The sequence below is a fragment of the Cynara cardunculus genome (genome assembly GCF_001531365.2).
Source record: "Cynara cardunculus var. scolymus isolate 2C chromosome LG 12, CcrdV1, whole genome shotgun sequence".
Taxonomy (NCBI): Eukaryota; Viridiplantae; Streptophyta; class Magnoliopsida; order Asterales; family Asteraceae; genus Cynara; species Cynara cardunculus.
The window spans coordinates 655567-679711 of NC_037539.1; the positions used below are offsets into that span (position 1 = coordinate 655567).

The 24145-nt window shown below is 34.1% G+C and overlaps 3 protein-coding genes and 1 non-coding gene across 4 annotated transcripts; 1 reads left to right on the plus strand and 3 right to left on the minus strand.

The window, feature by feature from the left end:
• Positions 1 to 2844: 2844 nt before the first annotated feature.
• LOC112523176 (glyceraldehyde-3-phosphate dehydrogenase, cytosolic-like) lies at positions 2845 to 8320 on the minus strand. The gene is made up of 12 exons (XM_025132667.1): positions 8254 to 8320; positions 8110 to 8142; positions 7929 to 8029; positions 7401 to 7516; positions 7227 to 7326; positions 5975 to 6121; positions 5813 to 5873; positions 4732 to 4829; positions 4485 to 4627; positions 3304 to 3387; positions 3125 to 3214; positions 2845 to 3024 (listed from the first exon to the last, which is right to left on the minus strand). The coding sequence occupies exons 1-12, from the start codon at positions 8255 to 8257 to the stop codon at positions 2976 to 2978; spliced, it is 1026 nt and encodes a 341-aa protein (XP_024988435.1). The 5' UTR covers positions 8258 to 8320; the 3' UTR covers positions 2845 to 2975.
• Positions 8321 to 8490: 170 nt separating this feature from the next.
• On the minus strand, positions 8491 to 8562 carry TRNAW-CCA. Its single transcript has one exon. It is a non-coding gene; the product is annotated as a tRNA-Trp (tRNA).
• Positions 8563 to 13970: 5408 nt separating this feature from the next.
• On the plus strand, positions 13971 to 19567 carry LOC112522720 (protein WVD2-like 7). Its single transcript, XM_025132018.1, has 12 exons — positions 13971 to 14088; positions 14994 to 15899; positions 15992 to 16309; positions 16404 to 16462; positions 16541 to 16609; positions 17364 to 17466; positions 17550 to 17621; positions 17931 to 18032; positions 18272 to 18373; positions 18616 to 18720; positions 18960 to 19061; positions 19336 to 19567. The coding sequence occupies exons 1-12, from the start codon at positions 14011 to 14013 to the stop codon at positions 19546 to 19548; spliced, it is 2229 nt and encodes a 742-aa protein (XP_024987786.1). The 5' UTR covers positions 13971 to 14010; the 3' UTR covers positions 19549 to 19567.
• Positions 19568 to 19573: 6 nt separating this feature from the next.
• Positions 19574 to 23700, minus strand: LOC112523033 (two-component response regulator ARR11). Its single transcript, XM_025132461.1, has 5 exons — positions 23553 to 23700; positions 21689 to 21841; positions 21189 to 21575; positions 21001 to 21077; positions 19574 to 20877 (listed from the first exon to the last, which is right to left on the minus strand). The coding sequence occupies exons 1-5, from the start codon at positions 23686 to 23688 to the stop codon at positions 19960 to 19962; spliced, it is 1671 nt and encodes a 556-aa protein (XP_024988229.1). The 5' UTR covers positions 23689 to 23700; the 3' UTR covers positions 19574 to 19959.
• Positions 23701 to 24145: the final 445 nt, after the last annotated feature.

The following is a 24145-nucleotide window of genomic DNA, read 5'->3' on the forward strand; positions in this document are numbered from 1 at the left end:
ATTCGATGAGTAATAAAAATCCCCTTGTGACCATGGAGGTTCAAATGCAGTGATTTCGGACTACCCGCAAAGCAGGTGGTCATGGTGAGATTAGTCGGTTCATATAGTTGGTTGAATATCTTAGGTTAATCAAGTGGTCATGGTGAGATTAGTCGGTTCATATAGTTGGTTGAAATATCTTAGGTTAATCAAAAAAATTATACGAATACGAAATCATAGACGGTTGGGTTTTGGTTTTGGCTTCTAAAAATGATTGCATTAAATAAAACATTTATTTTTATGGATCACTTAAGTAGAAAAATGTAGTATTTTTTTAAGAAATTGTTCATTGCATAAATTTTCAGCTTAAATCAAGTCATAAACTAAAAAAAATGTATGATCAAAATATTAACCCGCTAAAAATACCAAGAGTAAATTATGTTTTTCGTCCTTGTCGTTTGTTTAAAATTGCATATTTTGTTCTATGTGGTTTTGAAATTTCACTTTTCATCCCTATGGTTTACAATTCAATTATATTTTTGTCGTTGAGGCTAAAACACTACCTTCAAGTATAAAGAACTAAAATAGAAATGAATTGTAAACCATAGGAACAAAAAAAGCAATAAATTCTAATTCATATTTCATAAGGACGAAAAAGGTAATGAGTTATAAAAGATGAGGATAAAAATTGTAATTTCAAAACCATGAGGATGAAAATAGAATTTTTCAACAAACTATAGGGACTAAAAACGTAATTTACTCTACTAAAAAAATGAAAAATCAACCTATATAAATCAAGTTTTATAAAATTTATTGAGCATTGCTTCTTGAAATGTCCATCGGGTCTCTCGTTGTGGAAGGACATCTTCAGTTGTTCAGGGTGGAACTTATCGTCATCTTTCTCCTTCGATGATTTGACGACTAGTTCAGATTCTCATGCCATTCTGAGTTCAAGGCGGCGCAGTCATATTGATCACTCTGTACTTAATTTGAAAACATCATAACAACCAGGTTTTTTAATCATCCGTCTTTTCAAGACTAAACTCCCTTCTTTCCAATAGATCTCCAAACGGGACAAGGGCTTTAACAATGTCATGGCCATAGTCTTGATTGATACACCTATCTAGCTTGCTCTTCCTTGTGGCTTGTTCTGGCCACCGTCGTGGGCTTCTATATCGTCTTTCTTTTGTTAACCGCACTCCAAGTTTGTTTTGTGAGCTCGGGTTGGGTTTTGCTGGTGGGACTGTAGTTTGAGTTTCTTTTACTGTTGTTTATGGGTGCTTTTGGGTTTATGTTTTTTGGTTGTTTTTTTTAACTCCAGATTTTCAGGCCAACTTATGTGTACTAATTAATCCAACAGACAACCACAAATGGTTAGAAGACATTGTAGGTCCAGGGGAAAACTATTAGAAAAATGAAAAACTGAGAAATACTCTTGTAAGTTGTAACCATATCACCCATATATATATATATATATATATATATATGTATTCTTCTGTAACAGCTTCAAACTCGAAATCAATATTAAAAATAAACTTGCATCAACATTCCAAAAGCACAAAGATGGATTTATCTCATGAGATTGAGATTGATAAGGAAAGTTAAGTTAGGAACCCGAGAACTGTCAAAGATGCACCACATGTCCCTTTTCAAGATGATTATTCCTTGTAAATAACACAATCATGATGAATATGAACATGATGAATAACACGTTCATATACATGATAAATATGTCACATGCGGACCAAATGGGACCTTAGCATATTTTCTAAAATTGTAAATGGCATTGCTTAAAACCTATGATGTTGTTGCTGGTAGAATAAGGTCGTTATTTAACATGTTATATGTGGATTTTGAACAAGGCCTTCAAAATTCCAGTGACCAACTTTACAACCTCTGTGAAACCTTGTTTTCGTTGTTTAGGTTTAAGTTAAGATTATTATTTAGCAGTTTTTTTGTGCTTTAACATGTATGTATATAAAGGTTGGTTTCGGTGAGAATGAAAGTTATAATGAGAAATGTAAGAAAGGATCTCCGAATCAATTCTTTTCTAAAGCGCAATTTATGGATTGGTTTAAGATTGAAAATGATCAAGGGTCCAAATCCCTCCTTACACTTCTGACCTTAACTCTTATTCTCACATGATCCATCGTCTATATATATATATATACACACACACACAAGGTTTTAAAAGGCAGAATCAGGCCTCGAGGCTATCCGAGGCGTAAGCACGAGGCGGAAATACTTATACACCAAAATACGTATATATAATATACACTACACAAATGTATATACATTTGTATATATGTATTATATACTAAATTACTAAGAGGCATTGCTTCAGTGGTTCTTGACATAAGAAAGAGTGAGAGTGAAAGTGAAACTGTGTGACAGGCTGAGAGGGTTTGCAAAAATTGGTTGCTTGGAGGAAGAGGAAGGGTCCAACTATACTTTTCGATCGAGAGGAGAAAGCACCGGTTTCCAGCTTTTTGGGTTTTAAAATATTAAAAATACACATTGGGCCCATCGTGCTTTGACTTTTAGTTTTTAAAAATACAAAAAGACTAGTAAGAAGTATAACTAATGCCCTAAAGCTTATAACAGAAGTCAAAAAAAATCATTACCAAGGTAGATCATTTGAGATGTATTTGCCTCAACATCGCCTCATGCCTCACTGAACCGCCTCACTAGCCTCGTCCAGGGTCCAAGAGGCGTGCCTCAAGTGCGTTTTGGGCCGCCTCACCTCAAGGCATAAGCCTCAAATTATTTTTAAAACCATGTGTGTATTATATATATGTGTGTGTAATATTTGTTATCTCATTTTGCAGTGTAATTAAATGTTTTGTCCTAACAGGGTCTCCCAAAAGATTGGAACGTCAAAATAATATTGCAAAGTGAATCCAAATGAATGCAAAGTTTTGATGAACCGAATGAGATTATTGTTCGAAAAAATCTCGAGATAAAAACAAAATCAAAGGAACAAACTCACGGTAAATTTAGGCCTTGACGGAGGCAATGTGGCAAATCAAGTCGATAACTCGAGAACTGCAAATAAGAATTGTGGGATCATGAGACTGACCGACCGACCGACCAACCATAAAAAGAATTAAGGATTGATTATGTGAAGTTGCTAAGAGTAGTGTACCTGTATCCCCACTCGTTGTCGTACCAGGAGACGAGTTTCACGAAGTTATCGTTCAAAGCAATTCCGGCCTTGGCATCAAAGATGCTTGACCTGAAACATATTATTATTATTATGATTATTATTACTATTATGATAACTTATAAGGCATGTTTAAAATGGATTTATTATGTTCAATTCACCTGTTGTCACCAACAAAATCTGTGGAAACAAGATCCTCTTCAACGTATCCCAAAATACCCTTCAGCTTGCCTTCTGATTCCTCCCTGATTTCATTGCAATTCATTTATCAACAACACCCACTACTCACAAACACAACACAATTATATTTTTATGTCATGTACATATATATGGGACTAATCAAATGAGAACTAAGTAATTTGTTATAACCGTGAGGTCCAATATGAGCCACTCATTTAAGATAATTATGTTACCTATTTAATTATATAGAAAATGGTAACTCATAAATACGTTTAATTAATTTGATCTCTCCATAAATAAGGAACCCATAACTTCCCATAGAGTGTTATCTTCGAACCTTTGATGGCAGTAACACAGTGTATTTTCCTTATTTCATTTGTATCACATTTTGTGTTTTCGTTGTTTAAAAAGCATCAAATTGTGTATCTTAAGGTATCAGGTGATAATTGGATAAATAGAGAGAATGATTCTAATTAATGTATCACAACGTGCATACAATGAGTATCATAGTGGAAGCGTAGAGAAGAGATAAGATTTCTAAAATACTAAAATGTCATTATTTAAAATTTCAAGTCAAAATTACCAAAGTTATTAATTTACTAATTTAAACTTTGATTTGTGGAGATCTGATCTTAAGGATTTCACAAGATACTGAGTTTTCCCTTGTATATATTCCATTCTAATATCTGATGAATACTGTGCTAACAATAATGAATAAAACATGATTAACAAATAAGTAAAGTATGATAATATATCATTAATCATTAATTTCATAATCATATCATCATTCAATTAAAAACATAAAATTGATCACATAATAATGTATTATATGATAACAGGACACTGTATATTTCAGCATATATATATACCCTACACTTGAATCATATATAAATTCGAATATGCAAAGTTTCGGACATCCTACCATGAATATAATGATTCAAACGCCCAAAATCTCTATTTTTGTTGGTTATTTAACAATTTTATTTTGTAGGTTCCATAATATGGTGCAAGGAAAAATTGAGATGCAATTGTCGGTTGGGGAGGATGGAGACAGGACCCACTAATGAAGAACAAAAGATATATACATACATATAATATATATATATATATGTATATATATATGCGCACATCAGCAAAAAAAAAGATTTGTATTAGAACTTACTTAATAGCAGCCTTGATCTGCTCGTAGGTAGCCTTTTTCTCAAGCCTAACGGTTAAGTCCACAACAGAAACATCAACGGTTGGAACACGGAAGGCCATTCCCGTCAATTTGCCATTAAGGGCCGGCAACACTTTACCAACAGCCTACATGGATGGAAACAAATTACAATGGAACCGAGTAGAAAGTAAAATAATCCTTAAACTCATATTGGCAAAAGTCAAAGTGTCTTCTAGGAATTGATTTTTACCTTAGCAGCTCCAGTACTGCTGGGAATGATATTGAAAGAAGCAGCTCTTCCACCTCTCCAGTCCTTCATCGATGGACCATCAACGGTCTTTTGGGTGGCTGAAACATCATCAACACAATGTTAAACACACAATATCCCTAAGGTGCATTTTGGGACGGGGATCACTATTCCACGTTTTACAGGACTTTTATGTGGAACAAAGTGGAGCAGGTGTGCTCGCAGGGGCGGATTTAGGGGGGTTCCAGTGGGTACCCGTGCAACCACAAAATTTTCCAAACATACTGTAATTTTGTTCTAAGGGCCTTAAGGCTGCTACAATTTTGTTTGGTTGTGTGCTACGGTGCCCCCACAAAATATCCTCTAGATCCGCCTCTGTGTGTTCGACCCCCACCCCATGGAACAAGGTGGAACAGACTTATATTTTACCAATATAACCTCAAAATAAAACCTAAAAATATGCCTTCCTCTTTAAATTTTATTCATTTTTAAATTTTTATTTATTGTATTTTATGCTTTTTAAACTTTCACTTCCCTGTCCTCAAAATATTATTTTTATACGATTTCTATATTTTGATTAATTTATGTAATTTATTAAATATTAATAATAAAAAAATATAGAAAAGGTATAAAATAAAAAGGAAATTGCATAAACTTTTTATTTTGGTGTCATTTTAATCGTTTTGCCAAAAACTTTCTAATGAATCACAAGGGTTGTGGCGTAGTGGTTAAGGTCCTGCAGGATGTGGTGGAATATCCCATCTGCCCAAGGTTCAATTCCAAGCGTACACAACAATTGTGGCCACTGAGTATATCAAGGCTGATTTCTTGCGGTCACAATTTGTCAAGATTAATCCATGCATAGCCTGGGACACCCTTCCAAAAAAAAAACTTTCTAATGATATTACATAATTAATCGAAATATATATACAACTCATTAGGGGTAAATTGGTTAGTTTATCTGTTTTGTCATGTCGAGACGTTTATCAACTGTCCTGTTCTGTCCTAATGGATACCAAACACACCCTAAATAATGTTACAGGCTGATGTATCTTAGTAATAAACCAGTTGAAAGGCTACATACCAGTCATAGCATGCACTGTTGTCATAAGACCCTCAACAATGCCAAACCTATCGTTGATGACCTGAGAAATTTACAAAAAGATAAGCATAACATAAGTATGAGAATCGAGTTTTTGGTTGTGAAAGAAAAACAATGCCATATAAATGAAATCATGACATAAACCTTGGCCAAGGGAGCAAGGCAGTTGGTTGTGCAGCTAGCGTTTGAAACAATGTCGAGCTCAGGTTTGTATTCGTGTTCATTGACACCGACCACAAACATGGGAGCATCCTTGCTAGGAGCAGAGATGACGACCTTCTTTGCACCACCCTGAAAATCCATTTTCTCATTTAAAAGAGGAATCCTTAAATAAGAGGTGGCAAAATCAACACAATGAAAATAAAACTAGCTCATAAATTCCATGAATCTCAAGAGTTAGCATTGCAATGGGCGGTTCAGCTTTTAACTAATTGCTCAAATGAATGGAATGTTGTAAAATAAGGAATGGATTTCTAGTTTCTACCATGTGTCTTACAGGTCTTGTTTGTTTGCAAAATAATAGATCCCACCTTAATTATACTTTCAAATTCAGCCATTCTTAGAAAATAACGCATTTACTACTTCAACCTTAAATCATAAGAAATTGAATGCAGAAATGCACTTAGCAGGTTTCTTTTAAGACGTCAATTAAGAGACTTCTTTAAAATCTCTCAATATTGTCTTCAGAGTTTTACATTTACCCTGTGTTCTCGAAACCATTTTTATGAAGAAAGGGAGGAAAGTAAAAAAAAAAAAACTCGTGTTCTTGAAACCTTTTTAGGAGAAAAGGAAAGGAGAGGGAAGGAAAATAATGATAAATTTCCTCCCAAATGTGTGAGGAAAGAAAAGAAATTAAAACCCTTTTAAAAAATTTATTACAATTATGAAACTACCCAATCTTTCATTCTAATAGATATAATTTAAAGTGTATATTAGTAAAAAACTAAAAATGACATATTTCCTTTCCTTTCTCTCCTGTTTAAGAACATGAAATATTATTTTCTTTCTTTTCCTTTCCTTCCTTTTCCTTCTCTCTCGAGAACACAAATAAAAAAAAATTCCTTTCCTTTTTTCCCCTCCCTTCCTATTCCTTCCGTTTCTATTCGTTTCTTTTCTCCCCAAATTCGAGAATACAACATTACTTGGGCAGCTGGGACTAATGATTATATTTAACTCAAATCATCTCTATGTTCCGTGCAAGCAACAAGGCCAATCAATTACAATGAAGTAAATTAAAGAAGTGAAAAATCCTTTATCCAGAAATTTAGATCAAGCAACACCAAAACAGATGTGCGTCTATGATTTTAAAATGTGAAAAATGTGAAAACCGACGCACAATATAACCTAAAAATAGTGAACCAATAAAAACATGTCAAAAACAGAGATCCAATCAGACCTTCAAATGGGCAGCAGCCTTGTCCTTGTCGGTGAAGACTCCAGTGGACTCCACGACAAAGTCAGCCCCAGCTTCACCCCATGGTATATCTTCTGGGTTCCTAAATAGCATGAAAAGACGATGATTACTAATTTTCTTGATTAAAAGATTTATAATGTATGACCTAAATGTTACCTGATGCCAAAAACAGTGACAGGCTTCTCACCAAAGAGAAGAGTCTTCTCATCCTTGACCTTAAGCTCATGATGCTTCCATTGTCCATGAACAGTGTCATATTTGAACATGTATGTCTGCCAAGCACAGTAACTGGTACATATCAGTAGTTACATCTATAGAAAATGATATAAGGTAATCTACACACACATACAGAGATCCAAACCTTCATCAAACTAAACATTTGCATCACAATATGACACAACATACATTTACACATGGTAAATTATACTAAATGGAACATTAGCGGGAAGAGCTCCATAAATAATAATTTGAGCAATATTTTGTTTTACCAATTGCAAGCAACCCATATAGTAACGCCAATACACATGTTTGGAATTGAAATCAAAATGGTACTTACGATTGTTCACTAATTTCAGTTCCAAACAGCCAACCAGATCAGTTATCTTACTTATCTATTAACAACACCATGAAATTATTCACCAACTACATGATTCTAACTAACTAGAACAGATCCAGACACAGTACCATGTAATCAGTGGTGATGAAAGGATCGTTAACAGCAACAAGCTCAACATCATCTCTCTGAAGAGCAACTCTAGCTACCAAACGACCGATTCTTCCAAATCCTATCAGATATCAATCAGATCAAACAAATTAAACCAAAAATTACACACACAAAAAAACGAACTCAAAAAAAAGATCATACCGTTGATTCCGATCTTAATCTTCTTATCAGATCCTACAAATTTGAATACAAGATAACATCAAACAAAAAGAGAATAGAATTAAGCGAAAACATAGCGAATCAGATGCTGAAAATGAAACTGAAATGAGGATTTGTAGGCATTACCCATGGCGATTCCGATCCGTTAGGGTTTGAAGGTTTTGGAGATAGATCGAAGGTTTTGGAGTGAGGTAAATGAGGCATTGTTTTTGGGGGTTTATATATAAAGCAGCGGCGGATTCAACAAAGCTGGTTGATCACATGGGTTTTTACTAATTTTTTTATTTATTTTTTTACAAAAAAAATAATAATAAAAACATAATATATATTTGGTGGGAAAAAAATTCAGGATTTAAAGGGAATTGAACCCGACGTGAATCGAACACGCAACCTTCTGATCTGGAGTCAGACGCGCTACCATTGCGCCACGGATCCTGATGCTGAGATTTCACGACATAATTTTTATGAACTAAATCTTAAAATACTGTTTTTGAACCAAAACAAGAGTCCCAATTGCTCATGAGTTGGGTTGATCGGATTAAAAGCATTTAAACAACTCAGCTCAATGGTTTTTGGTTTGGAAAATCTCAATGAAACCTAGCCCCACTTGTATGGATTAGACAGGTTGATACTTTGGTATATCAAAATATTCTCATAACATTGAATATGTTGTTTTTTCAATACTCATGGTTTCTTTTTCATCATCAATCATTTGTTCCAACTTATCTATATTTATTATATATTAAGTATGTCTCATTCAACTACTTTTCTCGACTTGCATGTATATGTTCGCGTTTACTGGACATGTATACGAACGAGTTATAGGACGAGGGATCGTGTGAGAATAAGAGTTAAGGTGAGAAGCGTAATAAGGGATCTTCGTCATTCATCACCTTTAATCTCAAATTCGTACATGAATTGCGTTTGATACGGGGATTGTTCTAGTGCATCTCATCTTAATATGCATCCAATGGTTGAGATTATCTGTTACTCTTCTCACCTTAACTCTGCTTTTCATCGAAACTCAACCTTGAGTTATATAGAAAGGAAGAGGAGGTTGTAAATATATGTATATGAATATGGTACATGATGATGTGATTGTCTAGTGTACATATTAATACTGACTTAACAATCATATTAAATTCAATAAATAAAAAAATATCAAGTTCATCAGGTTGGGTTAAATGATCATAACCTACTTCCAACCCAATACCTACAGTTTGAATATTTCACAACTCGATTAAACATCGGGTTGTTTCGGATTGGGTTATCTCGCATCAATTTAGATTGGGTTGGTCGGTTTTTTTAGCACCCCTTCTCCCTCAATTCCAAAATAGTTGTCTATAGTAAAAATAACACACAATTGTAATATATTGTGAAACAAGGGTTTTTGATCACCAACTCTTTCATTGGTTTTGTAGTCGTTACACTTCCTCAAACAAACCTAAATTCGCCCTTGGTCGTCTTTGCTGTAAAAAATTAGGTCTACGATGTGTAGCAGCACGTGATTTGGCTCATGAAACAAGCATACTTTGATGACTATATACCAATAATATATTAAAAAGTATTTGGGTAAAAACTCATAAAAACCATTTTTAATGCATCAAGTAAAAAAAAACGAGAATTTTGAAATTGTTAATTTGATACTAATATTGATATAAAATTTGACGGGTCTTTAAATTTAGATTTTATTCAGATATAAAAACATTATTATCTTATCAAAACCATAAAAACAGTTTTAATGAACGTATACAAGACATACAAGTCAAAAGGTTTGAAAAGCTTTGATGGTTCACCTAAATGCACAAATTGAGTTTGGTGGCTTTGATGAGCCTACTGAGTTTATTCAAACGTTGACGAGTCCCTCGACGAATTTAAGGGGTGTGAGTGGGAGACAATACAATCATTAATTTTTCCAACGTAGTTGACTTTTTTCGGTTCCTAATGATACTGCTATTTTGTCTGATTGTGTGATACAGTGCAACTACAAAAATAACTTATTGGATCTGTTTTTGAACCAATCTATATACAACAATATAAAACCCTTTACAAAATTATAAAAAAATATATCATATTTATAGTGTTCTATCAGTCTGTATTTTCATTATAAAAAATTTGCAGTACTCTACAAGTTGTTTTGTAAAATTTGGTTATCGTGATTTTGTTGGTAAATTACTATATTAAATTTGATAACAATTTTAAATTTGTTATGAAAGAATTGACGTTTCTAGAAAAAGGCTTTGTTATAATTCGATTTGAATGATTTATTTATTAAGAAGAAAAATATATGAAATGAAGATTTTTTGTAAGTATATAAAATGTATATATATGATAAATAAAACAAATAAATTCAAGCATCCTCCTTACATTTGGTGATGTTTGAACCATTAACCTCGTAGAAAACTAAAAACTCACATACTGTTAGACCAAATGTCATTTGATGTGAAATCAAGACTTTACTGACAATTGGATAAATTTTATGCTTAGTTATGCCATGTAGGGTATCGAGGGGGTAGGAGTTGAATTTGATGGGTTAATCGATGTTGTTGATACAAAAATATAATCGCATAACCATAAGTATTAAATACGAATAAGAAAACAAAAAATGATATGTTACTTATATGTACCTTCTGCAAATTAAAATGTCATCCGGTGGTTTAGGGGTTATTTTTTTACCTCTTAATAGTTCTACTAAGAGGCAGATTTTGAATCGTTAGAAGGCAAATCTTGTTTGACAAAAAAATCTGTCTCTTGATAGTTCTAAAACCCTTTGAATGATTTCATATCTTGAGTCTCCCTGAACCATTATACACTCTAATTTCATTACGAATTACCAAACAACCATATTTTATTTTGTACTATATCACAAGAGTCTATTAATCATCATGTACTAAGCCATTCAGCAGTTTACTCACCCCCAAACCATTTTAAACTAGATCACCAAAAGACACATACTTTTCACCGTTCTTATAAAATAACCTTATCAAGATGCAAACGACTTCATTATCGTTTGCATCCATAAGAGCATCTCCGTAGATTCGAGGAAATGAGGGTGTTGGGGACGTTATGTAATTTTTTTATTTCAACAGATTATCCAAATTGGAGAAAGTGGAAAAGATTGTGAAATTCTTCAAATTTGGAAAACTCCCAAAAAATGATTACAAAGAGAGATAAATACTTGTTTTTATGATACTCCAACTTAAATGTTTACAAAAGAGAAATATTTTTTTTAAATATATGAAATAATTAATAATACTAGAAGGGTGCTTACAAATACAGCGAAATATATCTCAATTTTAATGTTTTATTTTATTATTTATCTATGTCGATATAATACGGGTTTTAGTGGTTTTGAGAAAACGATAATGTTTTATTTTTTAATAAAATATAAATTTAAATATGTCATAAAAATTTGGAAAAAATATATATCAATATTATTATCAAATTTACTATTTAAAGTTATGGTTTTTTGTGTAATTTATTTTATTCAATATTTTATTTATAATTTAATTTAGATTTAATAACAAAATAATTATTTATTGTTTAATAATATATTTTTTATAAAGATAATAATTAAGCATTTTGTTATAATTAATGGTTATCCTAATTATATTTTAGATTTTTTAAATTCAAAATGAGATGTTTATCCCGTATTTGATTTATATTTATCTATAGTTAGCTATACAAATTAAAAAATGAAGCTTTGATAAGTTATACTTACAAACAATTTACGTGTGATATTGAATTTAAGTAATATGCATCAATAAACAGTATTTTATGCATAAAAAATGGTTTTTAAGAGTTATTGTCAAATGTTTTATAATATAGTTTAGATAATTAATTTTATGATTCTAAAATGAGGAATTGTTAGAGTTTAATGTAATTATTTTTTTGAGATTTTGAATTTTGATTCTGAATCTTGAAGAATCTGTTGAAAATATTATAATATCTTCCAAATTAATTCGTAAAGCATCTTATTAATTAATTTATTTAAATCAAATTAATTACTAATTTTGAATTTATTCGCTAGAAAAAATCTTAAAAAAAGCTAAGCAATATGATGTTTTTTTATTAAAAAAAAGTTGAAGAGATTAACGGTAATTATTGTGAATGTGTCTCATTTTAATACTTAAAAAATGTCTCATATCTATCACTAATTGATGAAAAATGACCATAATACCATTGTTTTGAAAGTTTGGTTGCCATTTAGGCTTGTTTTTAAATGCTATAACTTAAAACACAAACATAACGTTTGTTTTTAAAAAAATGTTGAAGTCTGAAGTTTGATTTATAAAAGGTAGTCTTAAAGTCTGAAATCTGAATCAGTAAGATTGTTTGTTTTCACGTTTGAAGTCTGAAATTTGAATCGGTCAAACTAGTGCAAAAATATAAAAGATAAATAGTTTTTAGTAACAAATCTCTTTTAGCCCCCCAATATATGAACCATTTGATAGAGGACGGATTATGATTAAAAGGTATTAAGAGATGCATTTACTACTTAAAATTTCAGATGACATTTAGAGCTTTTAAGCTCTTATTTTATAAATAAAACAAACGTCTAAACAAATCATACTTCAGAAGTATTAAGAGGTAATTTTGGAAAAACAAACAGACCCAAACTCTCTCCACCCACAACATAATCAATTGGATTGAGTGTTCCAATTGATATCATAAAGCTTGAAAAATGGTGGGAACACAGTTGTTGCCATATTATTACAAAGGTTGTTTGATGCAAAGAATTCACTTGCTCATGCAATATGGTTGACGACCTTATAGGGGGAAGGGATGGATGGTGGTAGTTGCCGATCGTGTGTTGGGAGGCTACCGGTTGTCTAAACATAGGGGCAAGTTCATCTTTTTGACTTATGATGATATATAAGTTATACAATACAAGTTTATTGCAAAAGTTAGAATTATAACATCAAAGATTTAACATTACATAAGAAGCCCATCAATTTTACAAGGGTACCATGGTTTTTTATGAACTTATAGGCTTACTTTTGAAGTTAGATGACTAAACATGTAAAATAAATTATTGATAAAAACCTGTTATTGGTGGAAGAAAAATATAATATTATTTATCTCTCCTATAGAGTTTTAAAGATTTCTCTAAATTTAGAGATTTTACATTATCTCTCTCTTTTTTTTCTTTCTATTTTATCATACAAGATAGGTTAGCTGCTGGAGCACAAAACTCTCATAAATCATCAAAGTTTCTATTATAGAAATACTGTTGGAAATGCTAGAACATCTCCAACAGCTATGTTAAAATGAAGAAAAGAGGGATTTTAGCATTTTTTTTGTCCGACAACTATACTATCTTGTATACTAAAATAAAGAAAAGAAGAGAAAAAAGGTAAATATCTCTAAATTTAAAGAAATTTCTAAAACTCTACACTAAAAGAGAAATAATAATTAATTATTTCTCATCAATAGGAAAGAGAAATAATATTTTATTAAATATATTAAATATTTTAATAATATAATTTAATAATAGAATTACTAAAATAGAATAGCCGTTGAATTTAAATGTATTTTGTTTTCTTCTGATTTCAGTTTTATATTCTATTTTAGAAAAAGAAGGAGATCTCTTACAAATTAACGAAAAGTCAAAGGACTAAAGTGCAAATAATGTCAATGAAGAAAATATAGCCGTTGGGATACGTGTGAAAAGTGGGATCCACAATCAAATATTCTGATTTCAATATTTGCTAATAAGTAACTAAAACAAACCAGAAAAATTCAAACTAGTCGTTGGGTGAAGATCCCCTCCCACAAACTTCATATCACACAGTGATTTCACCAAACATATATAAAAGCCACCCATTTTTTCAAAGCTTTACAGTTCAAGAATATTAGGGTTTACTTTCTCTCTCTAGATTTATGGAAATGGGTGAAGCAGCTCCTTGTCTGATGCGTTCAGTTTCACAGCCTTTTTTCGCTTCTTGCGAATACAAAGAGGTTAGTTCATGACATCAAGAACGCTAATTTTTGTTTTCTTTCTAGGGTTTTTATGGTTCTTAATTTCCCGTTTGAATCCGAATTGGGTGTTCATTATATACAGGTGTTGTAATCACATTTGTATCAAATTTTCTTCAAAACCCTGTTTTAAAAAAAAAAAAAATCTGTTTGCAGGGTTTATCTCTGATTTGATTGCTAACTGGGTTTTTAATTTCATTGGTTTCTTTCTAGTTACTTAAAATTTATGGGGTTCTGGTCAAACTCCAAGTTTGACTTTATTAGAGTAGAATATACTAATTAGATGTTGATCTTTATTAGGGTTTGGGTCTGGTTTTCTTGAAATTTAAGGGTTTTGTTCAAGATTCTGTCCTAAAAAGAGTCCAAATTTGACCTTTTTTCTGAATCAAATATCCGAATTGGTCATTCATTAGGAGTTGTGTCCTAAAAGAGTCAAAATTTGCGACAATTTTAATTTCTGGCGTCTCTTCCTTTATAGTTTTCTTGAAATATCTGAGATTGATCAAGATTCTGTATATCTTGAACATCTCATGTAAAAATGTTCAAATTTGACTTTTGGAGAGTCAAATATTTCAATCTAGGTGTTGATTTTTGATCAAGTGGTTGATTACCGACAACCCTGACCGGTCCCCACATGGAACCATACTCTAGGAACCACATGTGAGGAGTGGTTCAATCCCACCTCCTGCTGGATTCGAACTTGTACCTGTTGTGTTTGAGCAAAGTCACTCTTTCCCTTTGCCAACTGAGCTACATGCCCGAGGGTTGGGTGTTGATTATATCTCTTTTGCCTACAACTTAGTGTTTTGTTTTAGCGTTCTTGAAATTTTTGTCATTTTAGATTAAAATTATTGGCTATCTAGAACCTAAAGGTCAATGTGCTACAGGGAGATCCTCTTAGAGCCCTAACGACGTCGATTTCATTTGGGCGGTTCATGACTGAACCGTTGGATTGGGAAAGATGGTCTTCGTTTTCTCATAGTCGGACCCTAGAGGATGTTCAGAAATACTCTAGACCTGGTGTGGTTGCCGAGAAGAAAGCTTTTTTTGAGGCACATTACAAGAAAATTGCAGCCAAGAAAGCTGCAAAATCACCTAAGAAAGAAAACAAAGCTCCTAATTACTCCCCTGAAACCAATGCTATAAGTCCTGTCACTCTTTCTAGGAACTCGGATTCTAGAAGATCAAATTCTCATTCCGCCATTGATGACACGGGAGGAAATGAGTCGACGACACTTGCTACCAATGAATATATACCAAGTAATAGACATGCGGAACAGGAAATAGGATCGATTGAAGATGTTTGCTCACCTAGCGTTGGTCTAATTTCTTCAGAAATCGACTATATCTCGAGTATTGGCCATGTGGAACAGGAAAAGGCCTCGATCGAAAATGTTCGCTCACCTAGTAGTAATCAAGTTTTCCCACAATTCGGCAATGTCGAGGATAACGTGCCAAGTGGCAGCCAGGTGGAACAGGAAAAGGCATCAATTGAAAATGTGTCGTCACCTAGTACTAATCAAGTTTTCCCACAATTTGTCGATGTTGAAGATAACGTGCCAAGTGGCAGCCAGGTGGAACAGGAAAAGGCATCGATCGAGAAGGTTTCATCACCTAGTACTTACCAAGTTTTCCCACAATTTGGCAACGTTGATGATAACATGCCAAATGGCAGCCAGGTGGAACAGGAAAAGGCATCAATCGAAAATGTTTCCTCAGAGAGTCATCAGTTTCTGGTTGAGAACTCAAGCCAGTCTAGTCATGATGACAGGAAAAAGAAAGCACGCATCAAGGTATGCAATGCAGCACGTATATTATGAAATTTATTGATGTTTTTATGCTGATGATAACTTGATGTTTTGATGTTTCATGGTGTTGCTTATAGGATGCTGCTAATGGTAGGGATAAAGTATCAGGGCAGACAAAACCTGAAATTTCTTCATCTAAATCTTCGAGTAAAAATGGAGTCTACAAGCTCCAAAGTCCTCGAAAAGCACCAACTCCTCCAATTTGCCCCAGGAAGGCTGCAATAGATGTGACAGAAAAAAAGAGATCACCTCCACAATCTCTTCATATGTCCATGAATTTTCCTCATGCTCGAAAAAATATTGGTTTGTATTCTTCGCCATTTGCTCCCAAGAATGGGACCTCAAAAACTATATGTAAATCGAAAGACAAACCGACACAGCAAGCTCTAACCAGGGTACTTCCAACTTTCTTTCGTTGAAAATTTTCATTTATTATAATCACATATGAATCATTTCATTAATGGTTTGATCATCTGTTTCTATTTGCAGGTGTCGGTCAATGGGGTAAAGAAAAGTTCTGAGGTACTTCCAAGACAAGAAATCAGAAGGTAATTTTTTCTCGAAATCCTAATCTTGTAGGGGAAAGTCTTCTTGAATGTATAAGAATTTACTGTGGTCTTTTGCAGGTTTAAACCACTGTTAGATTGTTTTGTCAATGGCAGAAGAAAAGTTGACCAGAAGTCCATTTCGACAAGGTAAGAATCTGTTCTTTATTATTTGTTAGAGATCAGAAATAGTTTAAAGTAGTTTAGGTCAATGGTTCGTCCATCCTCACTGATTTTTATGGTAGGAAAACTAGATATGAACTGAAGGTGCAACTGTGGGGTCATCCTATCATTTAAGAGAAGAATGCCACTGAGGTTTCATTAGATATCGTACATCTAGAATCCCTCTTTTACCCCAATCCAGCCCCTCCACCATGAACCCGTAGACTAAACTTCTAGTTATCTGGACTAGGGGTGTTCTTGAACGAACCCAAGCTTGACCCGTGAGAAAATTAACCGGCTTGGTTTTGACTTGTGGCTTGACTTAGAGAACTCAACTTCAGGTTGGTTTATGGCCTCGTATGGATTTGTACAAGTTGGAACCTTCTATCAACTTGTAGGCTCTCGTCCTATGGCTCATAGAAAAACAAATTAAACTCTTAAAGCAGAACTAATATAACTTCTTTTAAAAAGTTACAGTTAGAACTCCCTAAGGGAATTGAATTCACACCAAGTGGCTTCTAGGGTTGACTCATTTAGGCTTGCCAAGGCTCGAGAATGAACTGGGTCACAAGCTCTCACACTCATCTTATCTACAGACAAGACTCTTTCAAACTACAATTCTTTCTGCTTTTTATAGAACACAACGAAAGAGGTATCGGGTTTCTGTTAAATCAAATTTACAGCAATGTTACAAGTTCTTTAAGGTTTTATGCCCTACTGACTCCTAGAAATATTGCATCAGCCATTCAGAAGCATCAAGTGCATGTATAAAGAAACCAAGATCTTCTACTGTGCCTACATCGTTTAGCTTTAGAAGTGAAGAAAGAGCAGCAAAACGTAAAGAGGCAAGTCTAGATCTCATATGACTACAACACGCACTATCGTATCATGCTCTTGATGTTTTCTTGCTATGTTTTTTTCACTACAGTTCTTTCAAAAGCTCGAAGCAAAGAGCAACACCAAGGAAATGGGAACAATTCAGCTTCAACCAAAATTGAAGGTTTTTAACAATATACCCCCCTGTCCCAATAAATTTGCTATGTTCTATTGGACATGGTTTGAAGAAAACATTTAACTATTAGTGAAATGTCTAAAATAACCTTCAGTTATGATTAAAAAAAAGGCGCATTTTGTGGAACAAAGCAAAAACAATGAGAAAATAAGTAACTGTAGCTTGAAAATTTGCAAAAAAATGTGAACTTTCATGAGATGGAGTAGTATATAGAGTTTTTTCTTATCTAATAGTTTGAGATAATTGATGAAGTAACATAAAAAGAGGTTATCTGAGGGGAGTTATGTTCTTGTACAGGAGAAAGCAAGGAATGACAATAAAAAGCTGAGCTCTGCTCCGGCTCTAGAAGCAAAACCAAGTACAAGTGAAAGAAAAGCGCCAAGTAATAGCATGGAAAAGGTAAGCAAATAGGTCACATCAAAAGTACCTGCAGCTTGAACATTTGCCAGAAAAATGTGAACTCCACAACTTTCATGAGATGGAGTAGTATATGGAGTTTTTCTATATGCTAGTTTGAGATTGATACACCCTTTTATCACAAGTAGGTTTTAATTGATAAAGTAACATAAAAAGAGGGAGTTGTGAGTTATTTCCACATATATTTCGACTTTCCTCAAGGAATCCATGTTCTTGTACAGGAGAAAGCAAGGAATAGCAATAAAAAGCTGCATTGTGCTCTGGTTCTAGAAGCAAAACCAAGTAGAAGTGAAGCAAAGGCGCCAAGTAATGGCATGCAAAAGGTAAGCAAATAGGTTTACATCAAAAGTGAATGCAGCTTGAAAATTTGCTAAAAAATGTGAACTCCACAACTTTCATGAGACGGAGTAGTATACACATCTACTAGTTTGAGATTGATGCACCCCTTTATCACAAGTAGGTTTGAATTGATAAAGTAGCATAAGAAGAGGTTATCGGAGGGGAGTTGTGAGCTATTTCCACATATATTTCGACTTTCCTCAAGGAATCCATGTTCTTTGTACAGAAGAAGAAAGCAAGGAATGACAACAAAGAGCTGCTCTGTGCTCCAGCTCTAGAAGCAAAACCAAGTACAAGTGAAGCTAAAGCGTCAAGTAATGGCATGGAAAAGGTAAGCAAATACATCAAAAGTGAATGCAGCTTGAAAATTTGCCAAAAACGTGAATTCAACAACTTTTATGAGATAGAGTAGTATAGTTTCTTTATCTACTAGTTTGAGATTGATGCACCCTTTTATCACAAGTAGGTTTGAATTGATAAAGTAACATAAAAAGAGGTTATCTGGAGTTGTGAGTTATTTCCATATATATTTCCACTTCCCTCAAGGACTCTATGTTCTTCTGTGTACAGGAGAAAGCAAGGAATGACAATAAAGAGCTGCGCTGTGCTCCAGCTCTAGAAGTAAAAGCAAGTACAAGTGAAACAAAAGCTCCAAGTAATAGCATGCAAAAGGTAAACAAATAGGTTACATCATCATCATTCCACATAATTTTGACTAGAATAGTGGTGATTGATTATCAATGAATTTGTCATATAAATTTAGGCAAGAATATGGCTGTATGAATTGATTGTCTGCACAATACAGACTAAGGTCATTAAAACAATATCAAAGTTATCTTTGATGCCTTTTAGTGAAGAAGAGGAGTGAGTAATGGAAACATTTCTGCAAAATGCAAGGAAAAGGCACCATGATCCTTCTCATGTCTAATTAGCAACTATCTTTTAGATCATGCAGGTTCCACCAACAAGACCCTGCTCACCAAAGCTTGGAAGGAAGCCAACTCCCAGACTAGTGCTAGATACTTGTTATCAATCTCCTTGGAGGTCATCTTCCAAGCCAAAGAATTTTATAGAATTAAATAAGAAATTACTAAGTAGTTCTATGGCTTCACTGCCTACTAAGAAAATGTATGATTCAACCTTGATGTCAAAGAAATAATATTGAAGTTTGGGTGTGTTTTTGCAAGTGTTGTTTGTTGATTGCTTCTTTCAACATCATTTAAGCGTTAGATGCTGTAATGATTTTTTGTTTGGCTCTTGTCAAGTAATACATATTTGTATGCAAGTTAACGTATTATTCTATCTTTTAAGAAACAAGTTTCTACCTAATGTGTTGCAAAGGATCAATGTATGTACCCAAACAAAATAGCCTCTCCGTTGTCCAGTAGAGCACCTCCAATTCTTGCTGAAGAGGATCCTTCTAGCCCATATCATGTTTCAAGTTCTTGTAGAAGAGTACACTTGATGAGATGCTTCTTGAAAGTGCGTAGTGTGGGATAATAAATAGCATAACTACGAGTTTCATATGATGATGATGAGCAGAAGCTCTCACTGGATCAAGATAGCAAGATCAGACTATGAATAGGCCTTGATCTATTACAGGATATTCCAATGAGTCAGGAGGATACTCATAGTCAAATCTTAGTGCATCATACAAGTTTGAAGGAACTTCAGCAATGAACTCTGGATCATTACACTCGGGCACTTTGTTTTGCATGTCGAGATTTGTTGAAGAGCAATGCTGACCCTGAAGGAAAAAAGCGGACAATTCCAGATTATGTATGGAAGTTTGTTCTAAACTGTGATCATCTTTCAGGCTCCATGTTGAACTGGTGACAGGATCAGGAGGTTGGAAACTTGGATCAGGAGGTTGGAAACTTGGCGTAAGGTTCTGGGATGGCACAGAGTAGGAGCCAAAAGATGACTTGGTTCCACTGCTTGATTTTGCCTGTTTGTCTCTTTCTTTACTGAAAAGTCCATTTGCAATGGACTGCATCGGCTGCAAATTTACTTGGTTGTGTTGTTGGAGAGTAGGCAGTCCCAGATCGGCAAAGCCATTTTCCACCTGAAACTGTGGGTTGCGTTCTTGTTTGAACTGGATTTCTGTAAAACCTTCATTCCATGAGTACTGAGTTGGCAACACAGAATTATATGTTGAGTACTGCGTTGATCCAAAAGAATGGCTAATTCCAATGTTTGAACTGCTGGCCTTGTGACTCTTGGCTGCAAAACCAGTTAATACTTTTTTGGGTTCTATTGTCTGCAATGAAGCAGTACCTTTGAGATCAACTTCATGGATTCTGGAATTAGCATTCTGGAGAAGAAGGTTGCTGGGAGCTCGGTAGCTATTAGCTTCATTTTGTTGCATCTTTATATGATCCGCACGGTCTCCAGCTGCATCTCTTGGAGAGAAATCTGGGTGCTTTAGCCCACTAGATGATGTTTTTAGATCATCTTTCTGTAACCTAGTTAAGTAGAGGCGATATTTCTGCACTATTTAAAAACAATTTATGAGAGAACAGGTTGCCGATCGGTTTAAGACACCCCCCTTCAAAAACCCAAAAGAAAAAGAAACAAGAAAAATAGAGTTGGCAAGAGTTAAAAGAAATACCTGCAAGTGGCTTGCAACATTCTCTCTTGTTAACCATGGGACATTCATGAGGTCGAGTATTTTCTTAGGACCAACTTCTGCCATAAAAAAGCAAACAATTTTATATCCTCCAGAAGTTCATATGGTAGACAAAACCGTAATATCAAAACCAACTTCAGGAAAGGGAAACTTCAGTAGATATGACTCACTTTCAAAACCAATATGGTTCACAGCTTTGACAAATTTCTGGTGAAGTTCCACAGTCCAAACAACTCTTGCTTTCTTGACTGAAGAATGGTCGGCGAAGTCTTTGTCATCGTACTTATGTTCAGCATCTTTTCTTTTCTTACCTGGTGTCATGTCACTCCCACAAAGCATGTATCCATCATCAGATTGTTCAGACACATTTCTCATCATCAGCATCTCTTCAAGGCCTTCATGACTTTCAGTATCTCTCACCTCATGTATCTTTTTCCTGTAAACATGCTGCCATATGTTTCTTAGTTCCTTCATTCGAATTGGCTTCAGAAGATAATCACAAGCCCCGTGTTGGATACCTCTCATAACTCTGCTTGTTTCTCCATCAACAGACATCACTGCATAGAGTTCATAGAATGTGATTAGAAAACCAGTACCGGGTTTCAGCACATACATATAAAACTGAAAAAATATATATCGACAGACTAAAAATTTGCAACTGTAAACTGACTAATGACAGGAAGGTCCATCTCAAGCCCAACATGCTCCAAAAGCTTGAAACCATCCATGTCAGGCATGTTAACATCACTAATTACAATGTCAAACCCATCTTTTCTTTCCCGAAGCAGATCCAGAGCCTCTATAGCTAGTCCACATGTAGTAACTGAAACAACAACAATCGACAATCAACGAAAAAGAAAACTTCAAGGAATACAAATATTATAATATATATATATATATATATAGTGTATATATATAAAACTTCGGTTTGCTGAATATAGCCAGCATTATTTATTAAGTGTTGTCTAAAGCTACCACAATGTTTTTACAAGAAGAGCTTGGATGGAAAGTAACATGGACAGAAGACTGCTAACACCAGTCAAAATAGAATCAACAGCATTCAAGATCATGGATTTATATGAATTTATGTTTTCCAAATCAAGCAAGTCATGCCAAGTAGATGCATTTGATATCAGCTAAGAACTGTATCTGGTTTTCACTTAATAGAAAATAGACCTTTTCATCCTCAATTTTTTCTACCTTTTCTCTGCTATAGTGTCAAATGTTCAAAAATAGAGCATGAGCTGCCCAACATTCTATCATTTGCAGAAATTGTGCGGAAAGTATATAATTACAAAAATGTTATTCAAGTCGAGACATTTCAATCAATAAATCGTTGTGTCACCTTTGAACAAGGAGTCAAGGATGGTAAAAACATCATATAATGTATTAAAATGACATGTCTATATATATGTATATATCCAAGTTTTCCTTTATACTTCTCGTATCAATTTTAGTTGATATCTCTCTTGATTATCGACACTCATGACTATCAAATACTACCAAGATGTCTACACTTGCCAAATACTACTGTTCTTCTCTGTTTGGTTCTTAAATTTTTACAAGCGAAAGAAAAAGGATCCATGCTTTATAGTCTAATCATAAAAAGCATGTTGAAAAAGGAAGATGTAAGTGAATGTCAGGATCAAAATATCAAACCCCTTAATCTTCTGCATGCCATTGTCTAATCTTTTGTATGATGTTCAACTAATTTGACTTCTTTTAAACAACATACATCATTTGTGTCACAGACTGCTAGCTTTGTTATGTCTCTGTTGTCTATGAGTTATTCTTGCAGATATTCGTTAGGTAGGTGCAAAGTTGCTTAAATACATGCAATCAAGATGGACAAATAACCTGTACCAAATTGAAGATAAAAAAGGTAACACCAAACTCTAAATAAACCAATATCAGTATACCAATTGAATTAACTCCCAACCTAACAATGTATTCTACCTGGATCATGATCATGAATTTGGAACGGTGGGCAGGCAATCCTTATAGACCTTATAAAAAAAGCAAACTAATCACCATTGGTGATTTTGTATAGGCACATGGCTTCCTACAAATGTACTATACCCTTGAATCATTTTCTACACATCACTAGCAGTACTTCAGCACAATTCTTCTGTTTTGTTTATGCAGAAGTATTAGGTATGATGTAGAATTATCGAATCAGAAACAAAACCTGACTGACGAACAACTGGAACAGCACACCAAATTACCTCGGTTTATTCATCTATTGATACTTCACAACTAACAAAAGGATCTTACCTGAAAACAACTAAACCCATTAACGACTAATTTCTCTAATAACACCAATAATCTCAAATTAAGCTTACTATATACCCACGCCAATATTCACACATATATTTTATTGAAGTTATTAATCTGTCAAACTGGAGCTGTACTTATGCTTGATATACAAGGAAACACAACTACCTGTAATGAATCTACATAAACAAACAAACAAACAAACTGTCACGCAAATTAAAACGAATCAAGGAAAAAACAATCAGTGATGAAATATGAACCTTCATACGAGCACTTCTTAAGCATCTTCTCGAGTATTTTCAACCAAGTAGGATCATCATCGACGACAAGTACACGAAGTCCTGCCGGAAAAACATCCGCTCTCGGTGATGAAAATCCGTTTATTCCTTCCGTCATCGGAGAAGAGAAATCAGTCAATTAAGCACCAAAATACTCCGGCGAACAGCCGGTTGTGAGAAAATAGAGCTCCGATCGAGAGGCGGAGGGAGTTTGAGAGTCCGGAAAACGACTGAGGTTTGCAGTGTTATAAGAGAGGGAGAAGCCGAATATTTGGCGCCGGCAATAAGCTAGTAGTTACCAACGGTCCCCGGTGTTAAAATAAAGAATATTGCAGTTAGACCCATAAAGTTTTTGGACTTGTCCTTTTTGGACCCTATATATTTAAGAAACTACTTTCAACACCCTCCTCAACTTTGAATAAAGGGGTCAAGCTCAAGAAAAAAAACTACAAAATTTGAAAAACTAAAAAACATCATGGAAATCGTTCATTAAGTAACTTGTATGCAATTTGTCCGGTATGCACTTGTGCATAAAAACTAAGACACATCTACAATTACTTATATGCATATGCACA